The 25292-nt window shown below is 40.3% G+C and overlaps 1 protein-coding gene and 5 non-coding genes across 10 annotated transcripts; 1 reads left to right on the forward strand and 5 right to left on the reverse strand.

The window, feature by feature from the left end:
• Positions 1-7009: 7009 nt before the first annotated feature.
• trnah-gug (transfer RNA histidin (anticodon GUG)) lies at positions 7010-7081 on the reverse strand. The gene has a single exon. It is a non-coding gene; the product is annotated as a tRNA-His (tRNA).
• A 719-nt stretch (positions 7082-7800) lies between these two features.
• Positions 7801-7872, reverse strand: trnah-gug (transfer RNA histidin (anticodon GUG)). The gene has a single exon. It is a non-coding gene; the product is annotated as a tRNA-His (tRNA).
• A 3068-nt stretch (positions 7873-10940) lies between these two features.
• On the reverse strand, positions 10941-11012 carry trnah-gug (transfer RNA histidin (anticodon GUG)). The gene has a single exon. It is a non-coding gene; the product is annotated as a tRNA-His (tRNA).
• A 670-nt stretch (positions 11013-11682) lies between these two features.
• On the reverse strand, positions 11683-11754 carry trnah-gug (transfer RNA histidin (anticodon GUG)). The gene has a single exon. It is a non-coding gene; the product is annotated as a tRNA-His (tRNA).
• A 719-nt stretch (positions 11755-12473) lies between these two features.
• On the reverse strand, positions 12474-12545 carry trnah-gug (transfer RNA histidin (anticodon GUG)). Its single transcript has one exon. It is a non-coding gene; the product is annotated as a tRNA-His (tRNA).
• Positions 12546-13405: 860 nt separating this feature from the next.
• On the forward strand, positions 13406-25136 carry dixdc1b (DIX domain containing 1b). 5 transcript variants are annotated; one of them, XM_069146427.1, is made up of 21 exons: positions 13406-13618; positions 14350-14479; positions 14859-14984; positions 15181-15412; positions 16840-16941; positions 19619-19713; positions 19826-19929; positions 20509-20592; positions 20870-20923; positions 21072-21122; positions 21225-21329; positions 21436-21489; positions 21616-21687; positions 21962-22033; positions 22163-22228; positions 22454-22603; positions 22979-23042; positions 23134-23230; positions 23493-23601; positions 23736-23815; positions 23901-25136. In XM_069146427.1, the coding sequence occupies exons 1-21, from the start codon at positions 13556-13558 to the stop codon at positions 23908-23910; spliced, it is 1920 nt and encodes a 639-aa protein (XP_069002528.1). In that variant the 5' UTR covers positions 13406-13555; the 3' UTR covers positions 23911-25136. The 5 variants fall into 5 exon arrangements, with proteins under 5 accessions (XP_069002528.1, XP_069002524.1, XP_069002526.1 ...); XM_069146423.1 differs by lacking the exon at positions 13406-13618 and having other exon boundaries at positions 13630-14479; XM_069146425.1 differs by lacking the exon at positions 13406-13618 and having other exon boundaries at positions 13630-14479; positions 22457-22603.
• The last annotated feature ends 156 nt before the right edge of the window (positions 25137-25292 follow it).

The following is a 25292-nucleotide window of genomic DNA, read 5'->3' on the forward strand; positions in this document are numbered from 1 at the left end:
AATGCATTTGCCGATAAAACAGCCAAAGAAGCAGCAACAGGACAATATGGCATATACACCATAGTCCATCAGAAACCAAACGAGGAAATCGAACCAATATCTAATGAAATTTTAATAGATATGCAAGCGAATTCACCAACAACAGAAAAACAGCTATGGTTAAAAAATGGAGCACAAATACAAAACGGCATATATCACATAAACAACAAACCTGTACTACCACGAAACCTATACAAAACAGCAGCCATTTTGAGTCATGGGCCTTGCCATGTCTCAACAGGAGGGATGGTTGAAGGGATACATCAACATTTCTATACAATAGGATTCAATTCATACTCAAAAATTTTTTTGTAGATCATGCTTAATCTGCTGTAAACATAACTCCCAAGGAAACGTCAGACCAAAACGCGGTGTATTCCTGAGAGCTGAACACCCGTTTGAAATAATACACATGGATTTTATTGAATTAAATAAAAATAATAACTTCCAATATTGTTTGGTTCTGATATGCCCATTCTCCAAATGGGTGGAGATTATCCCAAGCAGAAAGGCAGATGCTATAACAGTAGCTAAAGCTATATGCAAAAACATCATCCCACAGCATGGCATTCCTAGAATAATATACAGTGATAATGGCTCACACTTTGTAAATGATGTGATAACATACCTAGCGCAACACTTAGGAATAACATTAAAAAATCACTGCTCGTACCATCCACAAAGTGCAGGGTTAGTGGAAAGAGCAAACGGTACGGTGAAATTAAGGCTACGAAAAACTATGGAGCAAACAGGAAGAACCTGGCCAGAATGTATAGATCTGGTAAAAATGTACATGAGAATAACCCCAACTGAAAATGGACTAACTCCATTTGAAATAGTAAATGGTAGACCGTTCAAATTACCATTATTTTATGACGATGAAGAAAAAGAACAAGAAGAAAACACATTAACTGATTGGATGTGTAAAATGATGAAAGGAAAAGAAATAATGAGTGCAAATAATCTGCCAGACCACGTTGTGTCCCCACAGGAAAATCCAGTCAAAGCCGGTGATTGGGTGCTGATAAAGGTCATCAAAAGGAAGTGTTGGTCCAACCCCCGCTGGACTGGACCATACCAAGTCCTCCTGACCACACCAACGGCCATAAAGATCGCGGAGAGAGGCACCTGGATACATTTGAGCCACTGCAAGAGAGTGACCCCCTTGACTGCTGCCAACAGCGGGTAACGGTGGAAGTCTGGTTACAAAGGGTGGGTGTAGCTCTAGGCTCCCTGGTCTCAACCCAGTGAAGAAAACAACTGATCCGCGCCCATAGTATCCTGTCAACAATGACATGCAGGTGGGTCCTCCCCCTTGTGGTAACAACTTTTACAGGACTCTGCCTCCTGTCACTCCGCCAAGATGACGAAGGCACGATAAGAAGGAAAAGATGGACCGATCAGCAACCAGACAAATGGACATGGATGGACGAAAACCCAAAACATTCGTGGGATACCAACATGTGGTACAGCTATGTAAAGGCCCTCGTCAGGTCGTATAATAAAAGTGATTGTTTCGTATGTTCCCACATGCCACACTCATCTACACAAGTGACCTTACATGCAAAACCTATGAACTGGACAGAAGCTAAATGCTTTTCCAGTTTCGCTGGGGTGGGGTACCAACATGAAGACATAATCATCAATGTCACCCTGGTAAAGGAAGGTGAGTCCGGATGGCTTGAGTTCACTGGACTTAAGAATGGGACATGTGACACCATGTTCTGGGTGAATTTTAACCGTACTAGTACAGGCCCTGTTGTTCCTCAGAAGGTATTCCTGAAAGATAACCCGAAATTTCCCCTGTGTTTTGAGCAAACAAAGGGCACCGTCTTCTTAGGAAATTCCAGCAAACAATGTCAACATACGTATTATGGCGACTGGCAAGGGGCACCTGTGCACCAGAAAAGGCCATCCAATGGTACTTATTTAGTACAAGGAGGCTGGTGGCTGTGTGGCACTAATGCATATATTACCTTACCTGTTAATTGGATTGGAGTATGTACCCCAATATTTGTAACAGACCACACGTTCATTGTAGACAAAGAACAAACCTCAGTAAATAATGTTCGTCGTAAACGATCAACTGACCAGTGGATGACTGAGAATGGAATTAAGCCTCATGACGGTATATGGGGAACTGACGTACCAAAAGAACATAAACTCTGGACTGACGCATCAAAAGTAATCCTAGCTTTCTTCCCACAGTTAGGGGTAGGTAAAGTGATGCTACGCTTGGAGACTGTTGACTATAGATTCCAAGTGTGGGCAAATGCGTCTATAAAAGTAAATGAAGGCCAAAACCGAGAAATCAAGGCACTCCGCCTCATGGTGCTCCAGAACAGGATGGTATTGGACCTCCTGACTGCATCTGAGGGAGGTGTCTGTGTGAAAATAGGAACTACATGTTGTACATACATCCCTGACGAGGTTAACACCAACATATCCAAAGCCATGAATGTCCTGAAACAAATGCAATCTGTTATGACCAAAGACCACCTTGGCATAGGGAGCTGGGATATATATTCCTGGTTGACTACAGGCCCATGGTGGCATATGTTACTGAAGATATTCATGCCTGTACTCGTGGTGTTGATAATATTCTGTGTACTCATAAGTTGTGTTATTCCTTGTCTACGGATGATGATGCAGAAGATGGTGGCAAACACATTCTTTAATTATATGCTCCTACAGCAATATGAACGAGATCCCCCTGAAAATGAGTGAAATGATTCCAAGGTCTAAAATGATGCATACATTGAAAATGTGAAAACAAGTGATGTTATGTTGATGTCACAATGATCTAAGGAATTTACAAAATGACAAACAGGAGGGAATGTTAGGAAAAACAGTAGCTCATTGTCAGTGTGTAAATTAAGTACTACCATGTGTGCAAAAGTTTCCTTTGGTCTATGTAGGTAGCAGTTGAAAGGTCACTACTACATGCATAGATAACGAATTCCTTTCTGACAGCACACATCATCCCGGAGGAGGAGGAACTGGCTTTAATTTAGTAGAGCACATAGGTTAAAAGAAAACATACCCATAAGGTATGAAGAGCATTGAACCCCTATGCACTCAAGTTATACAACATGTGCACATACTTATAGGAATGTAATCACGTGATGTTTTGTAACCCCATGTATACAATAAAAGGAGCAAAGAGGGAAGTCTGATTCGGAGTTGGCTGATGCCAGGTGAAGAGCTTACAACTCTAAGACCCTGCACGGACTTCCCTTGCTGCAAGTAAAACTCAGATTTGGTGCCAAGCTTTGTTTTTGTCTGACTGTGGGTTTGATTCTTATCCTATCAGCGCTATGTTACGGTTCTGAACCTAACAGTCTGAGTAGAAGAACGGTTGGTGAATGATTTCCTTTATATATATATATATATATATATGGCCTGCAATATGTTTGCCGGCCATCAGAGAAAAATGAAAGCCAAAGCTGATCTGAAACAATATAAAATAATTTGTGAGTTAGCTTTTTAAGTGCAGTCATTAGTTTGAGTCTTTCTGCCTGTCAGGTATTTAGTTTCTTCCCTGTGTAAATGTCTCCACCCATCAGAGCTCCTCTGTCTCTGTCTCACTAAATGGCTGCAGAACCTTCTGGAGATGTTCAACAACTCCATTTCAAGTTTTCACCCCAGTGAGAAACAAAGCTGCAAATTTTGGAAAATTTACAAAATGTTAACAATGTGGTTTGTAACTAACATCTATTGCACAGTGACTCCACCATTCGACTCCTTGTTCCCACTTCACTTCTTGTGACATGTTCTACTGTATTATATGTGTTTATATTACATTACATTACATTACATTTCATTTAGCTGATGCTTTTATCCAAAGCGATTTATAATAAGTACATTTCAACCATGAGGGTACAAATTCAGAACAACAATAATCAAGAAAGTACAATTTTCTTCAAGATACATTAAAACAACCCAATAAAGAAGGAACAAGTCAGTCATCAGGTTTGTTCGATATATTCAACCAAATATAAAAAAAAATTACAACACAAAGTGATAATTGGTAATTAATGAATGAGTAAAACAAACAAGAGGAATAAAACAATAAAGTAGAAACATTAAAGAAAACTAAAAATTAAATCAATAAATCGAATAATAAAAACTGTAAAATGCAACACATTTAAAATTCAAATAAATCATACAGAAAAATGTCAACTATGTACAGTAATATGTTGGACTGAATACAAGGGGATCATCTCAGTGGTGTCTTTACTGTGTCAGGCAGCTGGAGCTCAAACTGACGTTTCAGACTGCTCTATCTCCTCCTGGGGGAGGCGATAGGCAGTGCGTTTTTTTCTGAGGTATCAAAAAATTCAGCTCCATAGGTATTTTAAGAACATGTTTTTATTTAGTTCCTATTATTAGCAGGTTTTGACAGTAAAGGGCTGATGGATCTGTTTCTAAGAACAACATCTGTACAGCAGATCATCCAGCGACTACTCATGGGAACTATTTTATTCAGTGGATGATTCAGGGTCAAGGACATTGTTCCTGTAAACATGAATCACTCATTTTGATCCTGAACATGTTTCGACTAAAGACAGCCCTTTAAATCTCTTCCTCCATGTTCTCAGTCCAATAAGCTGCAGTAGAAGGAGGTTCCTGTGAGCTTTTGTTTCATTGGGTATTAATCATGGAAAAAACAGAGAACAAGTTCTGTTCTATAATTTTTTTTTAGAAGAATTGTTTTTATACAAAATCTCAATTTAAACTGTATTTTATTATTCCTTTGTGGAAACTGTACTTGTTGTATTTAATGTGTGTGTTTGGCGAAAGCATCAGGTTACAACTGACATGTCTCCATTTTCCACATAATTACAACCAAATGACAAAACTCTGTCCAGGCAGCCAAATGGGAAGCGGCTGCAAAAATATGTTTAAAATCCAGATGTGTAAAAGCTTCTCAGCTGTTCCTATCAGTGCACGGCTAGATGTGTGAGTGCTCTCCTGGTGGATGTGTTTGTAGCGCCCGTACCTTGTGAGTGTCCTCCATTGCTTGGATGATGGCTGCCATCACTAGGTTCACCAGCATGAACTGGGCCATCACCACAAAAATGGCAAAGTAGAGCGGAGAGGCCCAGTGCAGGTAGCTGGAGCAGCTTTTGACCCAGGGGCGACACTCCCTCAGTGTGTCGTGGAGACACACGGCAAGACTTGGTTCTCTCTGGCTGCAGGTGGGAGTGAACTTAATCATAACTATGACGTGGACGTCACTGCTTTCTCAGTGCTGAGACGATAACGTGTTTACAGGTCTTGTGTTCAGCCCTGTGAACCACTTGTCAAGGTTACAATCTTTGTTCACAACATAACATTGTAACAGATGGACTGGAAATTGGTGGACAATTGTTGAAAATAGGATGGAATGACTCTTTAAATTTGAAAATAAGGCTTCTCATGCGGGACAACATAGTTGACTTGGCCAGCATGAAGCCATGTAACATGACGTAGAGAAGCAACATGAAGATATAATGATAGAAAGCACTTGCCTTGACCCGGATTTGAACCAGGGTTGGTGCAACCACAACGCAGAGTACTAACCACTATAAGATCACAGCCACTTGTTTTACTCAACGACATTGTCCTACCTTGACATATTATGAAGTATAAAATATGGCATATTTTTGACTTCTCTTTTCATGGATAATTGTGATAAGATCAGTAGTCTATGGAGAAGGAAAAATCCAAAATGGTGCTTCAGACCTTACTATAAGTTTTTAAGGGCAAGCCAGAGGATTCTCTTTGATATGTTGGCATATTGTTTTCACAAACAGCTTGCTGATGTGTGACGAAAGAGGAAAACAAAATCTTACAAGGTTTTTTTGATGCATAACTGTCATGGGATACGCAGCAAGCAGGGAAAGATTGTCAGAAACTAAGTTGGAGCAATGAAAGCTTTGACTTTCTGAGCTAAGTTAAAGGATCATTGAGGTAGCAAGGAGTTGAACCTAGAATCTTCTGATTTGTAGTCAGACGCGTTATCCATTGCTCCACTGGCCCTGTGAAGCACATGTCAATCTTTGTCTGACAACATGGCAATGTAACGGATGGAGTGGAAATTGGTGGACAATTGTTGAAAATAGGATGGAATGACTCTTTAAATTCGAAAATAAGGGTTCTCATGCGGGACAACATAGTTGACTTGGCCAGCATGATGCCATATAACATGAAGTATAGACTGGAGCACGGAGAGAAGCAACATAAAGACTGAAAGAGGTTGGCCTGACCCGGATCTGAACCAGGGTTGCTGCTACCACAACGCAGAGTACTAACCTATATACGATCACAGCCACTTGTTTTCCTTGATGACATTGTCCTACCTTGACATATTATGACGTATAAAATATGGCATATTTTTGACTTCTCTTTTCATGGATAATTGTGAGGAGATCAATAGTCTGCAGAGAAGAAAAAAATCCAAAATGGTGCTTCAGACCTCACTATAAGTTTTGAAGGATGCCCTTTGATATGTTGGAATATTGTTTTCACAAACAGCTTGCTGATGTGTGACGATAGAGGAAAACAAAACCTTACAAGGTTTTTTTGATGCATAACTCCGAGGATACACAGCAAGCAGGGAAAGATTGTTGGAAACTAAGGTGGAGCAATGAAAGCTTTGACTTTCTTAGCTAAGTTAAAGGATCACCAGGCTAGTTGAACCTCGAATCTTCTGATCCGTAGTCAGACTCATCAGCCATTGCGCCACTAGCCATGTGAAGCACATGTCAAGGTTACAATCTTTGTCTCACAACATGGCAATGTAACGGATGGACTGGAAATTGGTGGACAATTGTTGAAAATAGGATGGAATGACTCTTTAAATTTGAAAATAAGGGTTCTCATGCGGGACAACGTAGTTGACTTGGCCAGCACGAAGCCATGTAACATGAAGTAGAGACTGGAGCACGTAGAGAAGCAACAGAAAGATGTTATGAATGATAGAGCTTGCCGTGACCCGGATTCGAACCGGGGTTGCTGCAACCACAACGCAGAGTAATAACCACTATACGATCACGGCCACTTATTTTTCTCAATGATGTTGTCCTGCCTTGACATATTATGAAGTATAAAATATGGCATATTTTTTACTTCTCTTTTCATGGATAATTGTGAGGAGATCAATAGTCTATGGAGAAGGAAAAATCTGAAATGTTGACATGTCTTTTCATGGATAATTGTGAGGAGATCAGTAGTCTACGGAGAAGGAAAAATCAAAAATGGTGCTTCAGACCTCACTATAAGTTTTGAAGAATGCCCTTTGATATGTTGGAATATTGTTTTCACAAACAGCTTGATGTGTGACGAAAGAGGAAAATAAAACCTTACAAGTCTTTTTTGATGCATAACTCCGAGGATACACAGCAAGCAGGGAAAGATTGTCGGAAACTAAGGTGGAGCAATGAAAGCTTAGACTTTCTTAGCTAAGTTAAAGCATGATCAAGCTGGCCAGGAGTTGAACCTAGAATCTTCTGATCAGTAGTCAGACGCTTTATCCATTGCTCCACTAGCCCTGTGAAACACATGTCAATCTTTGTCTCACAACATGGTAATGTAACGGATGGACTGGAAATTGGTGGACAATTGTTGAAAATAGGATGGAATGACTCTTTAAATTTGAAAATAAGGCTTCTCATGCGGGACAACGTAGTTGACTTGGCCAGCATGAAGCCATGTAACATGAAGTAGAGCCTGGAGCACGTAGAGAAGCAACATAAAGATATTATGAATGATGGAGCTTGCCGTGACCCGGATTCGAACCGGGGTTGCTGCGACCACAACACAGAGTACTAACCACTATACGATCACGGCCACTTGTTTTCCTCAATGATATTGTCCTGCCTTAACATATTATGACGTATAAAATATGGAATTTTTTCACTTCTCTTTTCATGGATAATTGTGAGGAGATCAATAGTCTATGGAGAAGGAAAAATCTGAAATGTTGACATGTCTTTTCATGATAATTGTGAGGAGATCAATAGTCGAGGGAGAAGGAAAAATCTGAAATGTTGACATGTCTTTTCATGGATAATTGTGAGGAGATCAGTAGTCTACGGAGAAGGAAAAATCAAAAATGGTGCTTCAGACCTCACTATAAGTTTTGAAGAATGCCCTTTGATATGTTGGAATATTGTTTTCACAAACAGCTTGATGTGTGACGATAGAGGAAAACAAAACCTTACAAGGCTTTTTTGATGCATAACTCCAAGGATACACAGCAAACGGGGAAAGATTGTCGGAAACTAAGGTAGAGCAATGAAAGCTTTGACTTTCTTAGCTAAGTTAAAAGATCATCAAGCTGGCCAGCAGTCGAACATAGAATCTTCTGATCCGTAGTCAGACACATTATCCATTGCGCCACTAGCCCAGTGAAACACATGACAATCTTTGTCTCACAACATGGCAATGTAACGGATGGACTGGAAATTGTTGGACAATTGTTGAAAATAGGATGGAATGACTCTTTAAATTTGAAAATAAGGGTTCTCATGCGGGACAACGTAGTTGACTTGGCCAGCATGAAGCCATGTAACATGAAGTAGAGACTGGAGCACGTAGAGAAGCAACATAAAGATATTATGAATGATAGATCTTGCTGTGACCCGGATTCGAACCGGGGTTGCTGCGACCACAACGCAGAGTAATAAACACTATACGATCACGGCCACTTGTTTTTCTCAATGATGTTGTCCTGCCTTGACATATTATGAAGTATAAAATATGGCATATTTTTGACTTCTCTTTTCATGGATAATTGTGAGGAGATCAATAGTCTGCAGAGAAGAAAAAAAAAAAAATCCAAAATGGTGCTTCAGACCTCACTATAAGTTTTGAAGGGCAGGCCAGGGGATGCCCTTTGATATGTTGGCATATTGTTTTCACAAACAGCTTGCTGATGTGTGACAAAAGAGGAAAACAAAACCTTACAAGGATTTTTTTTAATGCATAACTGTCTTGGGATTCACAGCAAGCAGGGAAAGATTGTCAGAAACTAAGTTGGAGCAATGACAGCTTTGACTTTCTTAGCTAAGTTAAAGGATCAACGAGCTAGCAAGGAGTCGAACCTAGAATCTTCTGATCCGTAGTCAGACGCTTTATCCATTGCACCACTAGCCCTGTGAAACACATGACAATCTTTGTCTCACAACATGGTAATGTAACGGATGGACTGGAAATTGGTGGACAATTGTTGAAAATAGGATGGAATGACTCTTTAAATTTGAAAATAAGGGTTCTCATGCGGGACAACGTAGTTGACTTGGCCAGCATGAAGCCATGTAACATGAAGTAGAGCCTGGAGCACGTAGAGAAGCAACAGAAAGATATTATGAATGATAGAGCTTGCTGTGACCCGGATTCGAAACGGGGTTGCTGCGACCACAACGCAGAGTAACAACCACTATACGATCACGGCCACTTGTTTTTCTCAATGATGTTGTCCTGCCTTAACATATTATGACGTATAAAATATGGAATATTTTTGACTTCTCTTTTCATGGATAATTGTGAGTAGATCAATAGTCTAGGGAGAAGGAAAAATCTGAAATGTTGACATGTCTTTTCATGGATAATTGTGAGGAGATCAGTAGTCTACGGAGAAGGAAAAATCAAAAATGGTGCTTCAGACCTCACTATAAGTTTTGAAGAATGCCCTTTGATATGTTGGCATATTGTTTTCACAAACAGCTTGATGTGTGACGAAAGAGGAAAACAAAACCTTACAAGGATTTTTTGATGCATAACTCCGAGGATACATGGCAAGCAGGGAAAGATTGTCGGAAACTAAGGTGGAGCAATGAAAGCTTTGACTTTCTTAGCTAAGTTAAAGGAACATCAAGCTGGCCAGGAGTTGAACCTAGAATCTTCTGATCCGTAGTCAAACACATTATCCATTGGGTCACTAGACCGGTGAAACACATGTCAAGGTTACAATCTTTGTCTCACAACATGGCAATGTAACGGATGGACTGGAAATTGGTGGACAATTGTTGAAAATAGGATGGAATGACTCTTTAAATTTGAAAATAAGGGTTCTCATGCGGGACAACTTAGTTGACTTGGCCAGCATGAAGCCATGTAACATGAAGTAGAGCCTGGAGCACGTAGAGAAGCAACATAAAGATATTATGAATGATAGAGCTTGCCGTGACCCGGATTCGAACCGGGGTTGCTGCAACCACAACGCAGAGTAATAAACACTATACGATCACGGCCACTTGTTTTTCTCAATGATGTTGTCCTGCCTTGACATATTATGAAGTATAAAATATGGCATATTTTTGACTTCTCTTTTCATGGATAATTGTGATGCGATCAATAGTCTGCAGAGAAGAAAAAAAAATCCAAAATGGTGCTTCAGACCTCACTATAAGTTTTGAAGGGCAGGCCAGGGGATGCCCTTTGATATGTTGGCATATTGTTTTCACAAACAGCTTGCTGATGTGTGACAAAAGAGGAAAACAAAACCTTACAAGGTTTTTTTGATGCATAACTGTCTTGGGATTCACAGCAAGCAGGGAAAGATTGTCAGAAACTAAGTTGGAGCAATGACAGCTTTGACTTTCTTAGCTAAGTTAAAGGATAATTGAGCTAGCCAGGAGTCGAACCTAGAATCTTCTGATCTGTAGTCAGACGCATTATCCATTGCACCACTAGCCCTGTGAACCACATGGCAATATTTGTCTCACAACATGGCAATGTAACGGATGGAGTGGAAATTGGTGGACAATTGTTGAAAATAGGATGGAATGAATCTTTAAATTTGAAAATAAGGGTTCTCATGCGGGACAACATAGTTGACTTGGCCAGCATGAAGCCATGTAACATGAAGTAGAGCCTGGAGCACGTAGAGAAGCAACATAAAGACTGAAGGAGCTTGCCGTGACCCGGATTCGAACCGGGGTTGCTGCGACCACAACACAGAGTACTAACCACTATACGATCACGGCCACTTGTTTTTCTCAATGATGTTGTCCTGCCTTAACATATTATGAAGTATAAAATATGGCATATTTTTGACTTCTCTTTTCATGGATAATTGTGAGGAGATCAATAGTCTGCAGAGAGGAAAAAAAAAATCCAAAATGGTGCTTCAGACCTCACTATAAGTTTTGAAGGGCAGGCCAGGGGATGCCCTTTGATATGTTGGCATATTGTTTTCACAAACAGCTTGCTGATGTGTGACAAAAGAGGAAAAAAAAACCTTACAAGGCTTTTTTGATGCATAACTCCTAGGATACACAGCAAGAAGGGAAAGATTGTCCGAAACTAAGGTGGAGCAATGAAAGCTTAGACTTTCTGAGCTAAGTTAAAGGATGATCAAGCTGGCCAGGAGTTGAACCTAGAATCTTCTGATCCGTAGTCAGACCCGTTATCCATTGCTCCACTAGCCCTGTGAAACACATGTCAATCTTTGTCTCACAACATGGCAATGTAACGGATGGACTGGAAATTGGTGGACAATTGTTGAAAATAGGATGGAATGACTCTTTAAATTTGAAAATAAGGGTTCTCATGCGGGACAACGTAGTTGACTTGGCCAGCACGAAGCCATGTAACATGAAGTAGAGACTGGAGCACGTAGAGAAGCAACAGAAAGATGTTATGAATGATAGAGCTTGCCGTGACCCGGATTCGAACCGGGGTTGCTGCAACCACAACGCAGAGTAATAACCACTATACGATCACGGCCACTTATTTTTCTCAATGATGTTGTCCTGCCTTGACATATTATGAAGTATAAAATATGGCATATTTTTTACTTCTCTTTTCATGGATAATTGTGAGGAGATCAATAGTCTATGGAGAAGGAAAAATCTGAAATGTTGACATGTCTTTTCATGGATAATTGTGAGGAGATCAGTAGTCTACGGAGAAGGAAAAATCAAAAATGGTGCTTCAGACCTCACTATAAGTTTTGAAGAATGCCCTTTGATATGTTGGAATATTGTTTTCACAAACAGCTTGATGTGTGACGAAAGAGGAAAATAAAACCTTACAAGTCTTTTTTGATGCATAACTCCGAGGATACACAGCAAGCAGGGAAAGATTGTCGGAAACTAAGGTGGAGCAATGAAAGCTTAGACTTTCTTAGCTAAGTTAAAGCATGATCAAGCTGGCCAGGAGTTGAACCTAGAATCTTCTGATCCGTAGTCAGACCCGTTATCCATTGCTCCACTGGCCCTGTGAAACACATGACAATCTTTGTCTCACAACATGGTAATGTAACGGATGGACTGGAAATTGGTGGACAATTGTTGAAAATAGGATGGAATGACTCTTTAAATTTGAAAATAAGGCTTCTCATGCGGGACAACTTAGTTGACTTGGCCAGCATGAAGCCATGTAACATGAAGTAGAGCCTGGAGCACGTAGAGAAGCAACATAAAGATATTATGAATGATAGATCTTGCCGTGACCCGGATTCGAACCGGGGTTGCTGCGACCACAACGCAGAGTAATAACCACTATACGATCACGGCCACTTGTTTGTCTCAATGATGTTGTCCTGCCTTAACATATTATGACGTATAAAAAATGGTATATTTTTGACTTCTCTTTTTCATGGATAATTGTGAGGAGATCAATAGTCTGCAGAGAAGAAAAAAAAAATCCAAAATGGTGCTTCAGACCTCACTATAAGTTTTGAAGGATGCCCTTTGATATGTTGGAATATTGTTTTCACAAACAGCTTGCTGATGTGTGACGAAAGAGGAAAATAAAACCTTACAAGGCTTTTTTGATGCATAACTGTCTTGGGATACACAGCAAGCAGGGAAAGATTGTCGGAAACTAAGTTGGAGCAATGACAGCTTTGACTTTCTTAGCTAAGTTAAAGGATCATCAAGCTGGCCAGCAGTCGAACCTAGAATCTTCTGATCCGTAGTCAGACATGTTATCCATTGGGTCACTAGTCCTGTGAACCACTTGGCAACGTTACAATCTGACTGAAAGGTTCTTTCATGACCCGGTTTCGAACAAGGATTTCTGTGGTCATAATGAAAGCTAAATAAGGCCTAAATAAAATATTGTTTTAACATAATTTTTGTTACGATTGGATTTTGTGGTTGCAGACAATACTTTCTATCGATAGAAAATTAGATGGCTAAGCCTTATTGTAGGAGACCAAAAAAATTAGAACGATGGCTCAGAACTCTCCTTAAATTATAGACTTATCTCTAACCACGTGTTGGACTAAGTGCAAGGTCCAGCTGATCTAACTATTGCAGCACGAATTCCGGAAATGTAAGAACCACGAACCTCTAACCACTTTTATTGTGAAACGTTTAACCGGAAGTTAAGCACGTCATCGTGACTTCACAGTCGTCCTCAAGACAGAATAACGGTCGCCGTCCACCCCGATCTCTCGGTCTGTTGACGTCCCTACACATCCGTAGTTAGTAACAGCGGTCTGCCCGCTGCTCTTGCTGCTCGTGTGGAGGTCCATAAAGGCAGCCAGCTTTCCAGCTTAAATGGGTTTTCGAGTTAAAAGATGATCGCCTCACTCTCAAGAGGAAGTTTACTGGATGAGGTTCTTCACGGGGGCTTTAATGAGGTAACGTCCATCCAGCGTTACTAATGCTCATAACTGTTAGGTGAGATGTAAAAATAGCAAGCGGAAGACAGGTAAATAAATGTGCAAACCAGTTGGGCATCTAAGTGTTGACATTTTGTATGTTTTTTCCCCCCCCCAACTATGTTAACGTTATATTTTGCTTATTTCCAGCTCGCGGACGTTAACGTGTAGATTCGTACAAATTACTGACACGAGTTGTAGATAACCTAAATCGCTACGTTTAACGTTTTACCTGCCGGTTGTCAGCTAAATTAGATCGCCATGTAGCCTCATTGCGACTTGTGTACCGTCGTAAGTTAACTATCTAAACATCACAATGAGCGTAAAATGAAAAGTGTCTCTGTTGTGTGCAAATGGTTGCGGTCTTTGTGCTGTATCCCGGACGACGGGCTGTCACGTGACTGAACGGGACCGGTAGAAGCGGCGTGAACCGTGTGAAATACTGAGCAACAGACTGATGAATCCTGTAACTGTGGACTGGACGCCAAATATAATGACTGACCTTCCCGAGCAAAAGTAAAATCCTTTCCAGGCAGTGGGACAATAGGCTGACCCTGCCCCCCCTCTACCCTCCCGCTGCCCCGTCCCAGCATAATAAACAAAGGCACTCATTTGTTACCACCATGGTCTCAGCCTTATTTGGCCCCCACCCTCAGTTGTGTGTTTGTCTGTGGTTTTGCCGGTTTGTGTATCTGATGGACGGATTACAGCAGCAGCTGGCAGCCTATGTTTCCTGGGTGAACTCTCAGCTGAAGAGGAAGCCAGGCCTGAAGCCCATCACAGACCTCAGGCATGATCTGCAGGACGGGGTGGTGCTCATACAACTAATTGAGATAGTTGGTAAATACACTCATGCACATTAACACACACAAGTGGCTCACGTAGTGTGGTAGGAGTGGAGGAAGAATGAGGAAAACATTTTAATGTTAGGAGATTTTCTGGTAATTATGTCATAGTTACAAACATTTATCCTCATCATCAGTTTGTACTTGAATGTGTGTCTGACTATCAGCCATATACATGCTTACTAATTATGTTTCCATTTTAAGTGATGATCCCCTGCGATGTTTTTCCTCCAAAATTGCTTTCTAATGAAGGTCTTAAATGTAATACGGTTTCAATTGTTATCCAAACTGCACTGTAGTACTGTAACATTACACCTGTGTTTTTTTTGTTTTTTGTTTTTTTTGTCTCTCCCTAAATTTCATCAAATTGTCAGCTGGGGAGGTGCTGGAGGGAGTGTATGTGGCCCCGCAAAACAAAGAGCAAAGCAGGAAGAATGTGGAGGAAGTCTTGCAGTTCATTTCCTCCAGACACATACGCATGCCACACATATCCGCAAGAGGTAACCGCACAAGCAGGTGTTACAGAACCTTTCTGGTTGCTGATCCTCAGAACATTTTATAGACCCGTAAGCTTCAAGCACGTAAAAATTGCATGTTGACATTGTCGTAATATATAATATTTGTCCATGTGCATGAACAATGTCTGGCTCATCAAGGAAACGGTGATCATTAATCATGCTCCTTTTCTGTTTGCAGACATTGTTGACGGTAATCTGAAATCAGTAATGAGGATAATTCTGGCGTTGGCAGCCCACTTCAAACCCTCAGCCAATCACAGGACTGCTTCTGGTACTGGGAGGAGCTTGATAGGAGGCTGTGCCAGCCACAACCCACTCTCCACTGTTGCACTAGCTCAAGGTGCCGCTGCTGCACTGGCATCAGCTCGACATGATGCCTCACTGCCTGCCCGTGCCACACGTTTCCAAAGGTATGCTGACTGCAGATATCATTACCGACTGAAAATATTATCATTTACATGGACACAAACTCTTGTCCCCACAAACCTTTGTTTATATCTCTATGTAAATATGTAGAAGCTGTTGCTCATTAACTTAGCTGCGGTTTGAGGTTGAGGACAAACCTTTGTTGTCTGGGTCAGTCACAGGATCACTTCATTTCTCAGGAGTTGTGGTTTACACTGCAACTGCTGTGTCTGACCCCGGCTTCTGTGTCCTGTAGAAAAACACCTCCGCTTTTGTAGAGGTCACTGTTTCTGAGGTTTAACTTGACCTGCAGCAGACAGATGCTAACTGGGGTTTAAATTTATAAAAAAAAAATTCAGCATGACCACCCATTTATACAGTTTACACCATTTTATTAACTTCTAAAAGTTTCGCCACACACCATAAAAGACAAAGTTATATAATTGTTTAATTACAATTGAAGGTGTCACTTCTTGAACACAACATTTTTTTATGTCACAAACAGGGTTACTGATGATCTGACAGATAAAAAGCACTACAATTAAAGCACTGCAGCAAGTCCAGTGCCTGATAGAAGGACGTGTGGTCAGTTTTCCAGAAACAAATAATCATATTCATCACCAGACCGATCGCCGCCTCAGTTTGACAGAATATTTTTACTGCATTAGGCTGAAAATATTTATATTGAAGAAAATAAGTAGCAAATGTGCTATCAATAGATGTGATTGACACATTTATAACATTCTAACCTAATCAACTAGTCAACTATCACAAGTACAAGTTTGCACATTCTTCAAGAGAATATTTTCTGATCATAAAACTCGCCTTCTCATGTAATGTGATTTTGGACTTGATTCATTTCTTGAGTCAACAGATTAATGTTAGCAAATATAATCTCTTTAATCTAATTAGTTTATAAAATATCATTCACGGTGTAATGATTTATTCATTGTGGACAACAGCGGAGTCATTGCAGAACACAATGCAGAACGCTGTTAATATTACCATTGACAGTGCAGCAACACGGGTAAAATAATGATAACAGGGATGATTCTGCTGATGAGCCATCACTCATCCCTACTCTTGCACTACATGATGATGAGGTTGACTTGACAAATCTGCATTGGGTGTCTTACAGACCTGGTTTAGCAGCAGTTTAGCTTAACCTCTGCTCAGTTTGACATAGTAATCAGCTCCAACTGTGCATACTGCTGGGTTTTAAACTTCAGGTTTAGCTGGATCCGTTCTAAACTGCAGCTAAACTCGTCAGATGCCTAAATGACTTTGCTGTCTTCTGGTGTACAAACACAGATCATCCATTACCATCCTCACAACCCCTGACATATGGTTGGTCTTTGTATATGTAGTGTCAAAACTTCAGTGCAGTACTTACTCAAAAATAGATAACTTTTATTTGTGTGTAATCTTGCAGTGGCTGGGTGTTGGATGGGGAAAAGAATGTGTGTGTTCGCACACTGGTTGAGCAGTATGAAAGAGGAGCTCCAGACGAGCAGGACAATCCTCAGCCAAGCAGGTAATTTGCTTTTGCATACATTCAAGTTCATCATTATAATGAATTAGTCACAATGAGAATCATTGACTTTAGTAGTTAGAATTTAAAATGATATGCAGAAAATGCACCTACTGAACATGTCCTCAACCGTGAGATGAAACAACGTGAATAAATGTAAGTAAATTTAAGAATAGGTGGATGAGATCGACATGTATAATGTCAAAAAAGTATTTGTAAAATCATTCTCACAGGTTAAAATTACATTCATACTTGATACACTCAGCAGGAGTTGGATCATATTGTAACGTTGTACCATTTATACATTATAAATAACTTAATTCATCAGGGAAGTTGCTCCATTATGTAGTTAAACTTCCTTTTTGTGCATTTTGGTTAAACCGTTTTTTTCTTTTACGCAAAATATTTTTACATCAGACTCTACAACTCCATATTTGAGCGAGAACAAACTCCTCTTTGTTACTATATATATATATATATATATATATATATATATATATATATATATATATTGTATTATTCAGTTAAAATGTTTGCCTGCAGTTGGTGTTATGTCATTTCTTGGTTATCTGCCATATTTTGACACCTACTTTCCCACACGTTGCAAACAGTAGACTACTTTCTGTGGTTTGTTTGTGTGTGTGTGTTTCACTGCTCAACAGAGCATATGACTTTGGTTTTAGTACTGAATCCCACTGTGTGTGTGTGTGTGTGTGTGTGTGTGTGTGTGTGTGTGTGTGTGTGTGTGTGTGTGTGGTTTGTGTGGTAGTTCATAGAGATCTGGGAAAAACACTGGTGGATGATAAGAGAAAAAAAAAAGAAATAATCAGTCTTTATCTTCTCCAATCACATGTCCTGTTTGAAGTCATGTACTGTGGGGTTCTTTTTGACCATGTTTGCTTGTGTGTGTTTTCGTTGCTTTTATAATGATAACTAAAGAATGTATGGATTGCTTGTTGAGTGATCATGTGGTTTGGTTTTTGGATTGACAGATTCAAATATATGCTTCCTTCACGTATATATGACTTAAGTGAGAGACACTCAGCAGTGTCTGCTGCGTTGGTTGCCGTGGTAACACGTACCTAGCTGGAGGGCGAGGGGCGGAGAGGGGAATTGCAAATTATCATGAGTTTGTGGAGCTGCAGATGCTAGAGACCCACAGAGGGGAACTTGGACTTTCTTGGGAAGTGTTATGTGCAAGTTGAACCACCTGTAGGCCACTATGGGGGGGACGCAGATTAAATGGTAAGACCAGGCACTGTGAGGCCTTTGTGTGAGTTTATGCTTCTTTTACTATGACTTAACCATTTTTGCAGTACTGTAGTGCAACGGGAAGAGAGACGTTAAGGGTGGCTCGTGTTTGAACGGCATTTTGTTATTCTTATTTGTTTTTTCTGTGTGGTTCATCGTCTTTCCTTTCTTAAATTCCCTCCATCCAAATATCAGGCGGAATTTCAACAAATGGAGGGTCAGTTGCAAAGATTTGTCAAGGAAACACGATATCTTTAACTGTTTCCATGGATGCTTTTTTCATTAAATCACGATATGGGTGAATGTCTTTGTTTCTTATCACTACCGAAACTACTGACAGGGTTTAAGTTGGGCATTTATACAGAACTCAAAATGAAGGGAAAAATTCAGGACCCTAAAATAAAAACATATGAGGCAGCATTTAATGGAGTATTGTAAAGTAACATTACTCCATTAAACACTCTGAAGACATCATTACTTGGTTATAACAAACTATCAGAATGGTTATTAAGTTGGCGGAGGTACGTAGAGTATGCTATGCTACAGAGACTACCACATCTTGCTGAATGTCCTCTGAGGGTTAATTTAAACCTGCCGTGTGGGACCCGAGAGTAATTACATAAACCCTGACAACTGACTCTGTCACAACTGTTGCCTGGTAGATAAATGGGAATTCATGAAATTAAAGAAGTCACAAGGATTTCACCATCATAATTTGACATATTCGGTCCGATAAAATTTGGAAAGTCCTGAAGAGCCACATGATTAAATTATTTTGTCCCTGTTCAAGTTAGCATAGGGCTAAACTGGAAGTTAGTCAGCTCGGCCAGTGGAAGTCTCTGGTGCACATGCTCTACTTATAGTGCATGGCCAGTATGCAAAGTCACATAATGGAAAGACACACACAACTAATGTAAAAACTGTGTATCATGTAAAATACTGAGAGATTTATCATTGAAATTGATTAGTCAGCATTGTGTGAACTCATTTCTCAAAGACTTGGATGTAATGGATGCTCGTTTATATGTAGTCCCACATTATAGCTTTTATTTTGTCCAGCAGGCTAAAAACCTGACATCATTGACCCATGTGGAGTGAAGTGCAAGCTCAGGAGATTCCCAAGATAAAAATATTCTTATGGCCGAGAGACTTTTAGTCTCCACTGCGCTGTAGAAGAGGGTCGAGCTTGGCACGCCAAAGAGTGCTAACAGAGAGGAGGCATAGAATTTGCACATCTGTTCAGACTAACAGTTTTATTTTATTACTTACAAATTTCCATGTCTACTTGAGATGTCACCCAAACAAGGTGAAAGTCCTATACAGTCCTACATAGCATGTATTTACACTGCGTGTTTGGTTTGTGTTTTTGCTGCTCGGTGCTAAAATAAAATAAAATAAAATGATTAATCAGCATTTTGTCCTCCATGAGCTTCAGCTCCATCAGTCCTCTTTCATCACCAAGAGCTCAACCGAGCAGCCACCCAGACAGAAAGCATCAAGACCAGCAATGGCAGGAAAGCAGTGGTAAGTTCTAGTCAAGCCACAAACTGTCATGCCATTTATTAGTAAACCTCAAACGTTGTCATGCGGCATGTGTAACGCTGTTTTATGTGTGTGCACGTCTGTGTACACGTAGCGGAGTCATCTCATGTTGCAGTGGAGACGGCGTGGGAAGATTCGGTCAGCCACACCTTGGAGAAGGAGGTGCAAGAGACACGTAAAATGGTGTCTGCTTTACAGGTATATTCAGGTTTCTATTAACCTTCTGTGTATAAATGTCTTCTTTTTATCATACTGAGGTTTATATTCTGTATTTTCTCATATTATGACATAGGTTGATATATTCTCAAGCTATTGGATGTAGAGCGTGCTGGTACACAAATTGATAGATACCTCTACTGACATTGGGAGTCAGACCTGAGTTCGCTCATGTGTCAGTATGTTCAATAAAAGCACTTCTCCAGCGTTTTTTAATCTGTCTTGAAAATAACTACTTGGGAGGAAGCGCTATAGAGACCAGGATCAGCTCCCTGCACTAATGCTTGGCAGTGGGTTTTTTTGGAAGAAAACTGCTGCAAGATTATGCATGTGTTGCTCTATCATTAACTCCTAAATGTTGGGGTGATGGGGCCTGGGCCTGCTGGTGACATTTCTAACCCAGTATGTTTGAGCTATTTAAATGCAGTGCTTATTATTTTACACCACACACACACACACACACACCTACGCTACATTTATGAAGACAATTTCCCAGCTAATGTTTTAACTGGTGAGAAGTTCAAACTGCTGTCACGCGTTAAACTGTTTGTGCTTTTGAAGGGTCTGCTGCTGCATGGTTCGCTCCTCGAGGACGAGCAGGATGTGTCCTTAACTTTGGACCAAGGCAACATGGAACAGCAACTGGTATTAATAGTCCCTCCTTTTTTTGGTCTTTCACTTTATTTTTGAATCTTGACATCATTTCCTTTCCTTCTCTGTCTGCTCTCTCTCCTGTGTTGCTCTCCATTCTTCTACTCTTTGTGTTCTAAGCGGATCACATTACTTTGTCTTAGCTGTGTGCGTGTTTGTGTATGTGCACGCTTATGTGTGTGTCATAGAGTGGCACGGGTATCAGTTTCCCTTTTTTCCTCACTCCTTTGTGGTTCTCACACACACCCCTTCTCTTTCTCTCGGTGTCCAGGTAGTCATTCGTAGTCGTCTGGATCAGAGTATGGAGGAGGCTCAGGAGCTGAAGGTAAATAAGTGTATAATTTATTTTCAAACTATCAGTATGTTCTTCTTTTTTTTTTAGGAGGAAAGCCACTTGTCTTATCACTGTGTTAATTAACCAGTGGAATGCACACTGTGATTAATATTTAATGCAATGTGTTTGCCTGGTTTAGAGAGAACTGCTGCTCTGTAAGCAGGAGATGAGAAACCTCCAGGGAGTCAAGGTTAGACACATTCAGATCTGCAGTTAATGATCTTATTTGAATATGATTCTGGTTGTATTGTATAAGAGTTGCTTGACTCTGTGTTGGTTTGTTAATGTGCAGGAGGCCCAGCAGCTGAGGTTGTGTGCTCAGGAAGCATCTATACTGCAAATGAAGCAAGAGCTTCTCAGAGCCAGCATGACGAAGGAAGAACTCAACAACCACAACGTAGATATATTAACACTTGATATAAATTCAGTCTCACATACTATTCTGTTTTATTAAAAGTGAATGTACCGCGCTGGTTTTTAAGTGTAATGTAAATGTGTTGTAGGCAGAGCTACAGTGGAAGCTGGAGGAATGTAACAGGCTGTGGGGCGAATGCAAGGTGAGACATTCCCGATTTAATGTTTTCCTACAACTTATTTTAATCATCCTCACTTTGTTACACAGCATCTGTTTGATGAGTTTGGACTGAACTAAGAACATTTCTTCTTTGGTTGGCTGCGTGCAGAAGGACACGGGACAGAAGGACAGACTACTTCAGCAATTCAAACACAAGCTTGAAGAGAGCCAAAAACTGCAGGTAGGTTTGTCCGTTTGAGGGTTTCACATAGAAGCTAAACAAGCTTCAGTATGCTTAAAGTGTTCTCTCTCTCTCTCTCTCTCTCTCTCTCTCTCTCTCTCTCTCTCAGACCCAAAATTAATCATGAACTCCTAATGCAGGGCAATATGCTCACAGCTTTACAATGAACTAGTCACTTCAATAATCTGAGGCATGGAATGGATATTTTGTAAGTTTTGGGATCTAACACATTTATATCCGTGTGTTTTGATAAGTGATTGTGTCTCTTTGGCAGACTGAATTGCAAAAAGGTTTGGAGCATAAGAACAGCATGCTGCAGGAGCTAATGAGTAGAGATCTGCAACAGGTAGAAGCAGTTCTGTTTTCACTCCTGTGCTAAGGTTTATATTCTGTTTGCACCAGGCGGACATTAATTCAAATGTACATTAGACAGCTAAAACTTCTCTTTTTCTTTTTCTTTTCTTTTTTTTGTCAGATTCCCACCAGTGCAGAAAACAATGGATATTCTAACTCTGGAAATCCATCGCCCTCGATGTCGGACGTAAGTGGTTTCTATTGATAAGGCTGCCCGGTTAACTTTTAAGAATAGTAAATTATACAAATATGTGTGATTGGATCGTTATGAGCTGTAAATTGCTTTCAAAATGCAGCGTTTGTGTGACAGAACAGTTTGAACATACACCAAAATAGCAGCGTAAGACTGAACAAGCCAACAACTGTTCTAGATTTGAATGAGCTTTTTGTGTTTGTGTTTGTGGTCTGTTAGCAGGCAGAGGAGGTTCAGCTGCTCAGAGAGGCTCTGAGGAGTTTGAGGAACAACTTCAGAGACCACGACCCGCAGCACCACACACTGGACACCCTGGAACAGGGCATAGTATCGCTCATCGACAGACTGCATGTTGTACACACACACAGGGTACAAATACTACACATGCATAAACACACCTTAGTCTCCCCCCAAAACAAACAAAAAAAATCTGTCATAAACACTAGTTTTTTTTAATAGAAATTTTAAAAAGAGCAACTTTTATGCTTGTGCCCTTTTGTGAGTAGACAGCCAAAGCTGTGTGGTGTCACATGAACTGCTGTTTAACTGAAATTAGACTTTTAGAGATTGAACTGATAACTCCTGACTTGTTATCAGCTGATGATCACTGTAAAATCCGATTTGACTGTGAATTTGACTGATTGGCACCAACGAGATTCTTAGACTGATACTTTTAGCTAAATGTGTGGAGATTTCAAATCATAAACCTTGAGCGTTTGTCAATATTTATACATATTTATGCAGGGAAGAGGGAAATCTCCAAGACGTAAAGGTCAACACACAGACTTGGACTCCTGGCCTTCCACAAGTAAGAGGTTCTAACATGTTCCAGCTACACATGCATGCCGACACACAATATTTATTATTTTACTAACTATGTTTTTTGTTGCTCATGACAGAGATTTGCCAACCCCACAGTGGTTCTTCTTCCTCTACTAAAATTCTTTATTTCACTGGAAAATCCCCAACACCTTCAATGATCAATATACCAAAGAGGTTAGAGTGTGTGTGTGTGTGTGTGTGTGTGTGTGTGTGTGTGTGTGTGTGTGTGTGTGTGTGTGTGTGTGTGTGTGCGTGTGCGTGTGTGTGCTTGAGATATGTTGCAGTTTTTGTGCTTAATGAGTAAAGTTGGCTGCTGGTTCCTGGTCAGCAGTGAGGCCTATAATTAACAGACCAAAAATAGAAAATAAAATAAACAAAACAATGTAAAATGTCTCAAGACTTCAAGATCAGTGATTCTCATGCGCACCTTGTACAGGCTGGGTGAGGTGACTCTCAAAGATGTGAAAGCAGCTGTTGACCGAGAGGGAAACTACAGGTACCACTTCAAGGCCCTGGACCCCGAGTTTGGCACTGTGAAAGAAGAGGTAAGAGACTGGCAACACAGGACAGTAGTAGTTTGTTTATTGCACACTGCTGAGAATCAAAACTAAACTTTGCATGTGGATTTAGTTTGATAAGAAGCAGAGTGCTCATATATGAAGATAATATGTCTGTGCAGGTATTCCTGGATGGAGCCATCGTTCCCGGCTGGGAAGGAAAAATAGTGGCCTGGTTAGAGGAAGACCGTGGTGAGGAGAGGTAACAACATGTTATGTCTCTTGTCTCTCTTTTTAATTTTCTTCGACTCTGACTGGTAAAGAATTCATTTTCTCTTCTGTTTTAGGCCATTGTAGGTTCAAGCCGAGGGGCCATGGCATTTTATGTTGTTGCTCCCGGTTACCCTGATCCGAGAGGCACATCGAGACGACTGTTCAGAGCAAAGTGCACAATTTTTTCAACTGGACCTGTTAGGATAGTACTGTAAGAGCAAGAGATTTGGGTCAATCAGCTGGTATTAAAGCAGCCTCATTCTGGAAACAGCGTAAAGCTGTAACTGACCTCTAGAATATTGTAAAACTCAGTGCCTTACAAAGGAAAGCTTTTTCCATTGTATGCTTAGTACTGCCGGGGCTGTAACTGTATTATCACAGCTGGAGTCAAAAGTAGTCTGAAACATCACTTTGAGTTCACTGTCTCTAAAACCACAGGAGTCCTGGTGTTTCACCTCTAATTGAGGCAAGAGGCTTGTTAGAGGAATTAGAAACTGACATTTTTCATTCCTCGTGTGTTAATGTTGTCTTCAAAACAAGTACCACAAGATTACATGTTAGAAATACATATTGTCCATTGTTGTTCAGTCAGGTCCATTTCAGTCCTCTGATTGTGAATGTACAGTGAAAATACAATGTTGTCTACATTAGTAAGAAAAAGGAAAACATTGTAAGATTAATTCTGTTTTCGTGCTGCACAAAGTTTGGGTCTGTCTGTAGTACAGCAGAATGGATGTAAACATGCTCAAACTGAACTGATACTCAATCTTTTATTTTCATGTGGAAATGCAGACAAACAGACAAATTGTTTTGTACATTTTTTGTCACTGTGTCCTTAAATATGTGAGGTTTATGACTGTTATTTGTGTAGAGAGAGATTATGAGGAAAAGATGCCGTGGCTGAGAATTTTTTTGTCAGAGGTTACAAGGAGACTTTTTGTTCTGTAAATAACCATCCTACTATTTATGATGTGTGTGAATGTGTGTGTGCATGTTGACTGAAAATGGCCATCACACGTGTTTTACTTTCACTCTGCCTCTATCCTCCCTTTTGGGAATCAATGTGGTTGCCTTCACTAACAAGCCAACAGAAATATGCATCAGTCCAGTTATTAAGTTCTATTTAAATGCCATGACTGCCATTACTGTAAAATGTACAATTTGCTGGTGAGATGGTTGTTTAGCATGTGTAGTAGTTACTGAATTTTTACAGAATATAGACACTGTCTGTTTGAAATAGCAATCAAAATTGGCCTTTGTTGAATGTTAGGAGACAGACATTTTGAAATAAAACTTTTTGTTTTTAAAAAGGTGTTAGTGTTCTAGTTTTTATGGTGATGAAAAACTCCCAACCTGCTGCTATCTTTCAGGGATGTATTTCTCTATTTCATTTCACTTGACATGAGCTGGGATCGCCAGAGGCCCTAGTCATTCAATTTTGAGTCGATTACATTTTTTAGTGTTAA

Source organism: Embiotoca jacksoni, unplaced genomic scaffold (genome assembly GCF_022577435.1).
Source record: "Embiotoca jacksoni isolate LCO1_2020_lvr unplaced genomic scaffold, fEmbJac1.0.p SCAF_13, whole genome shotgun sequence".
Taxonomy (NCBI): Eukaryota; Metazoa; Chordata; class Actinopteri; family Embiotocidae; genus Embiotoca; species Embiotoca jacksoni.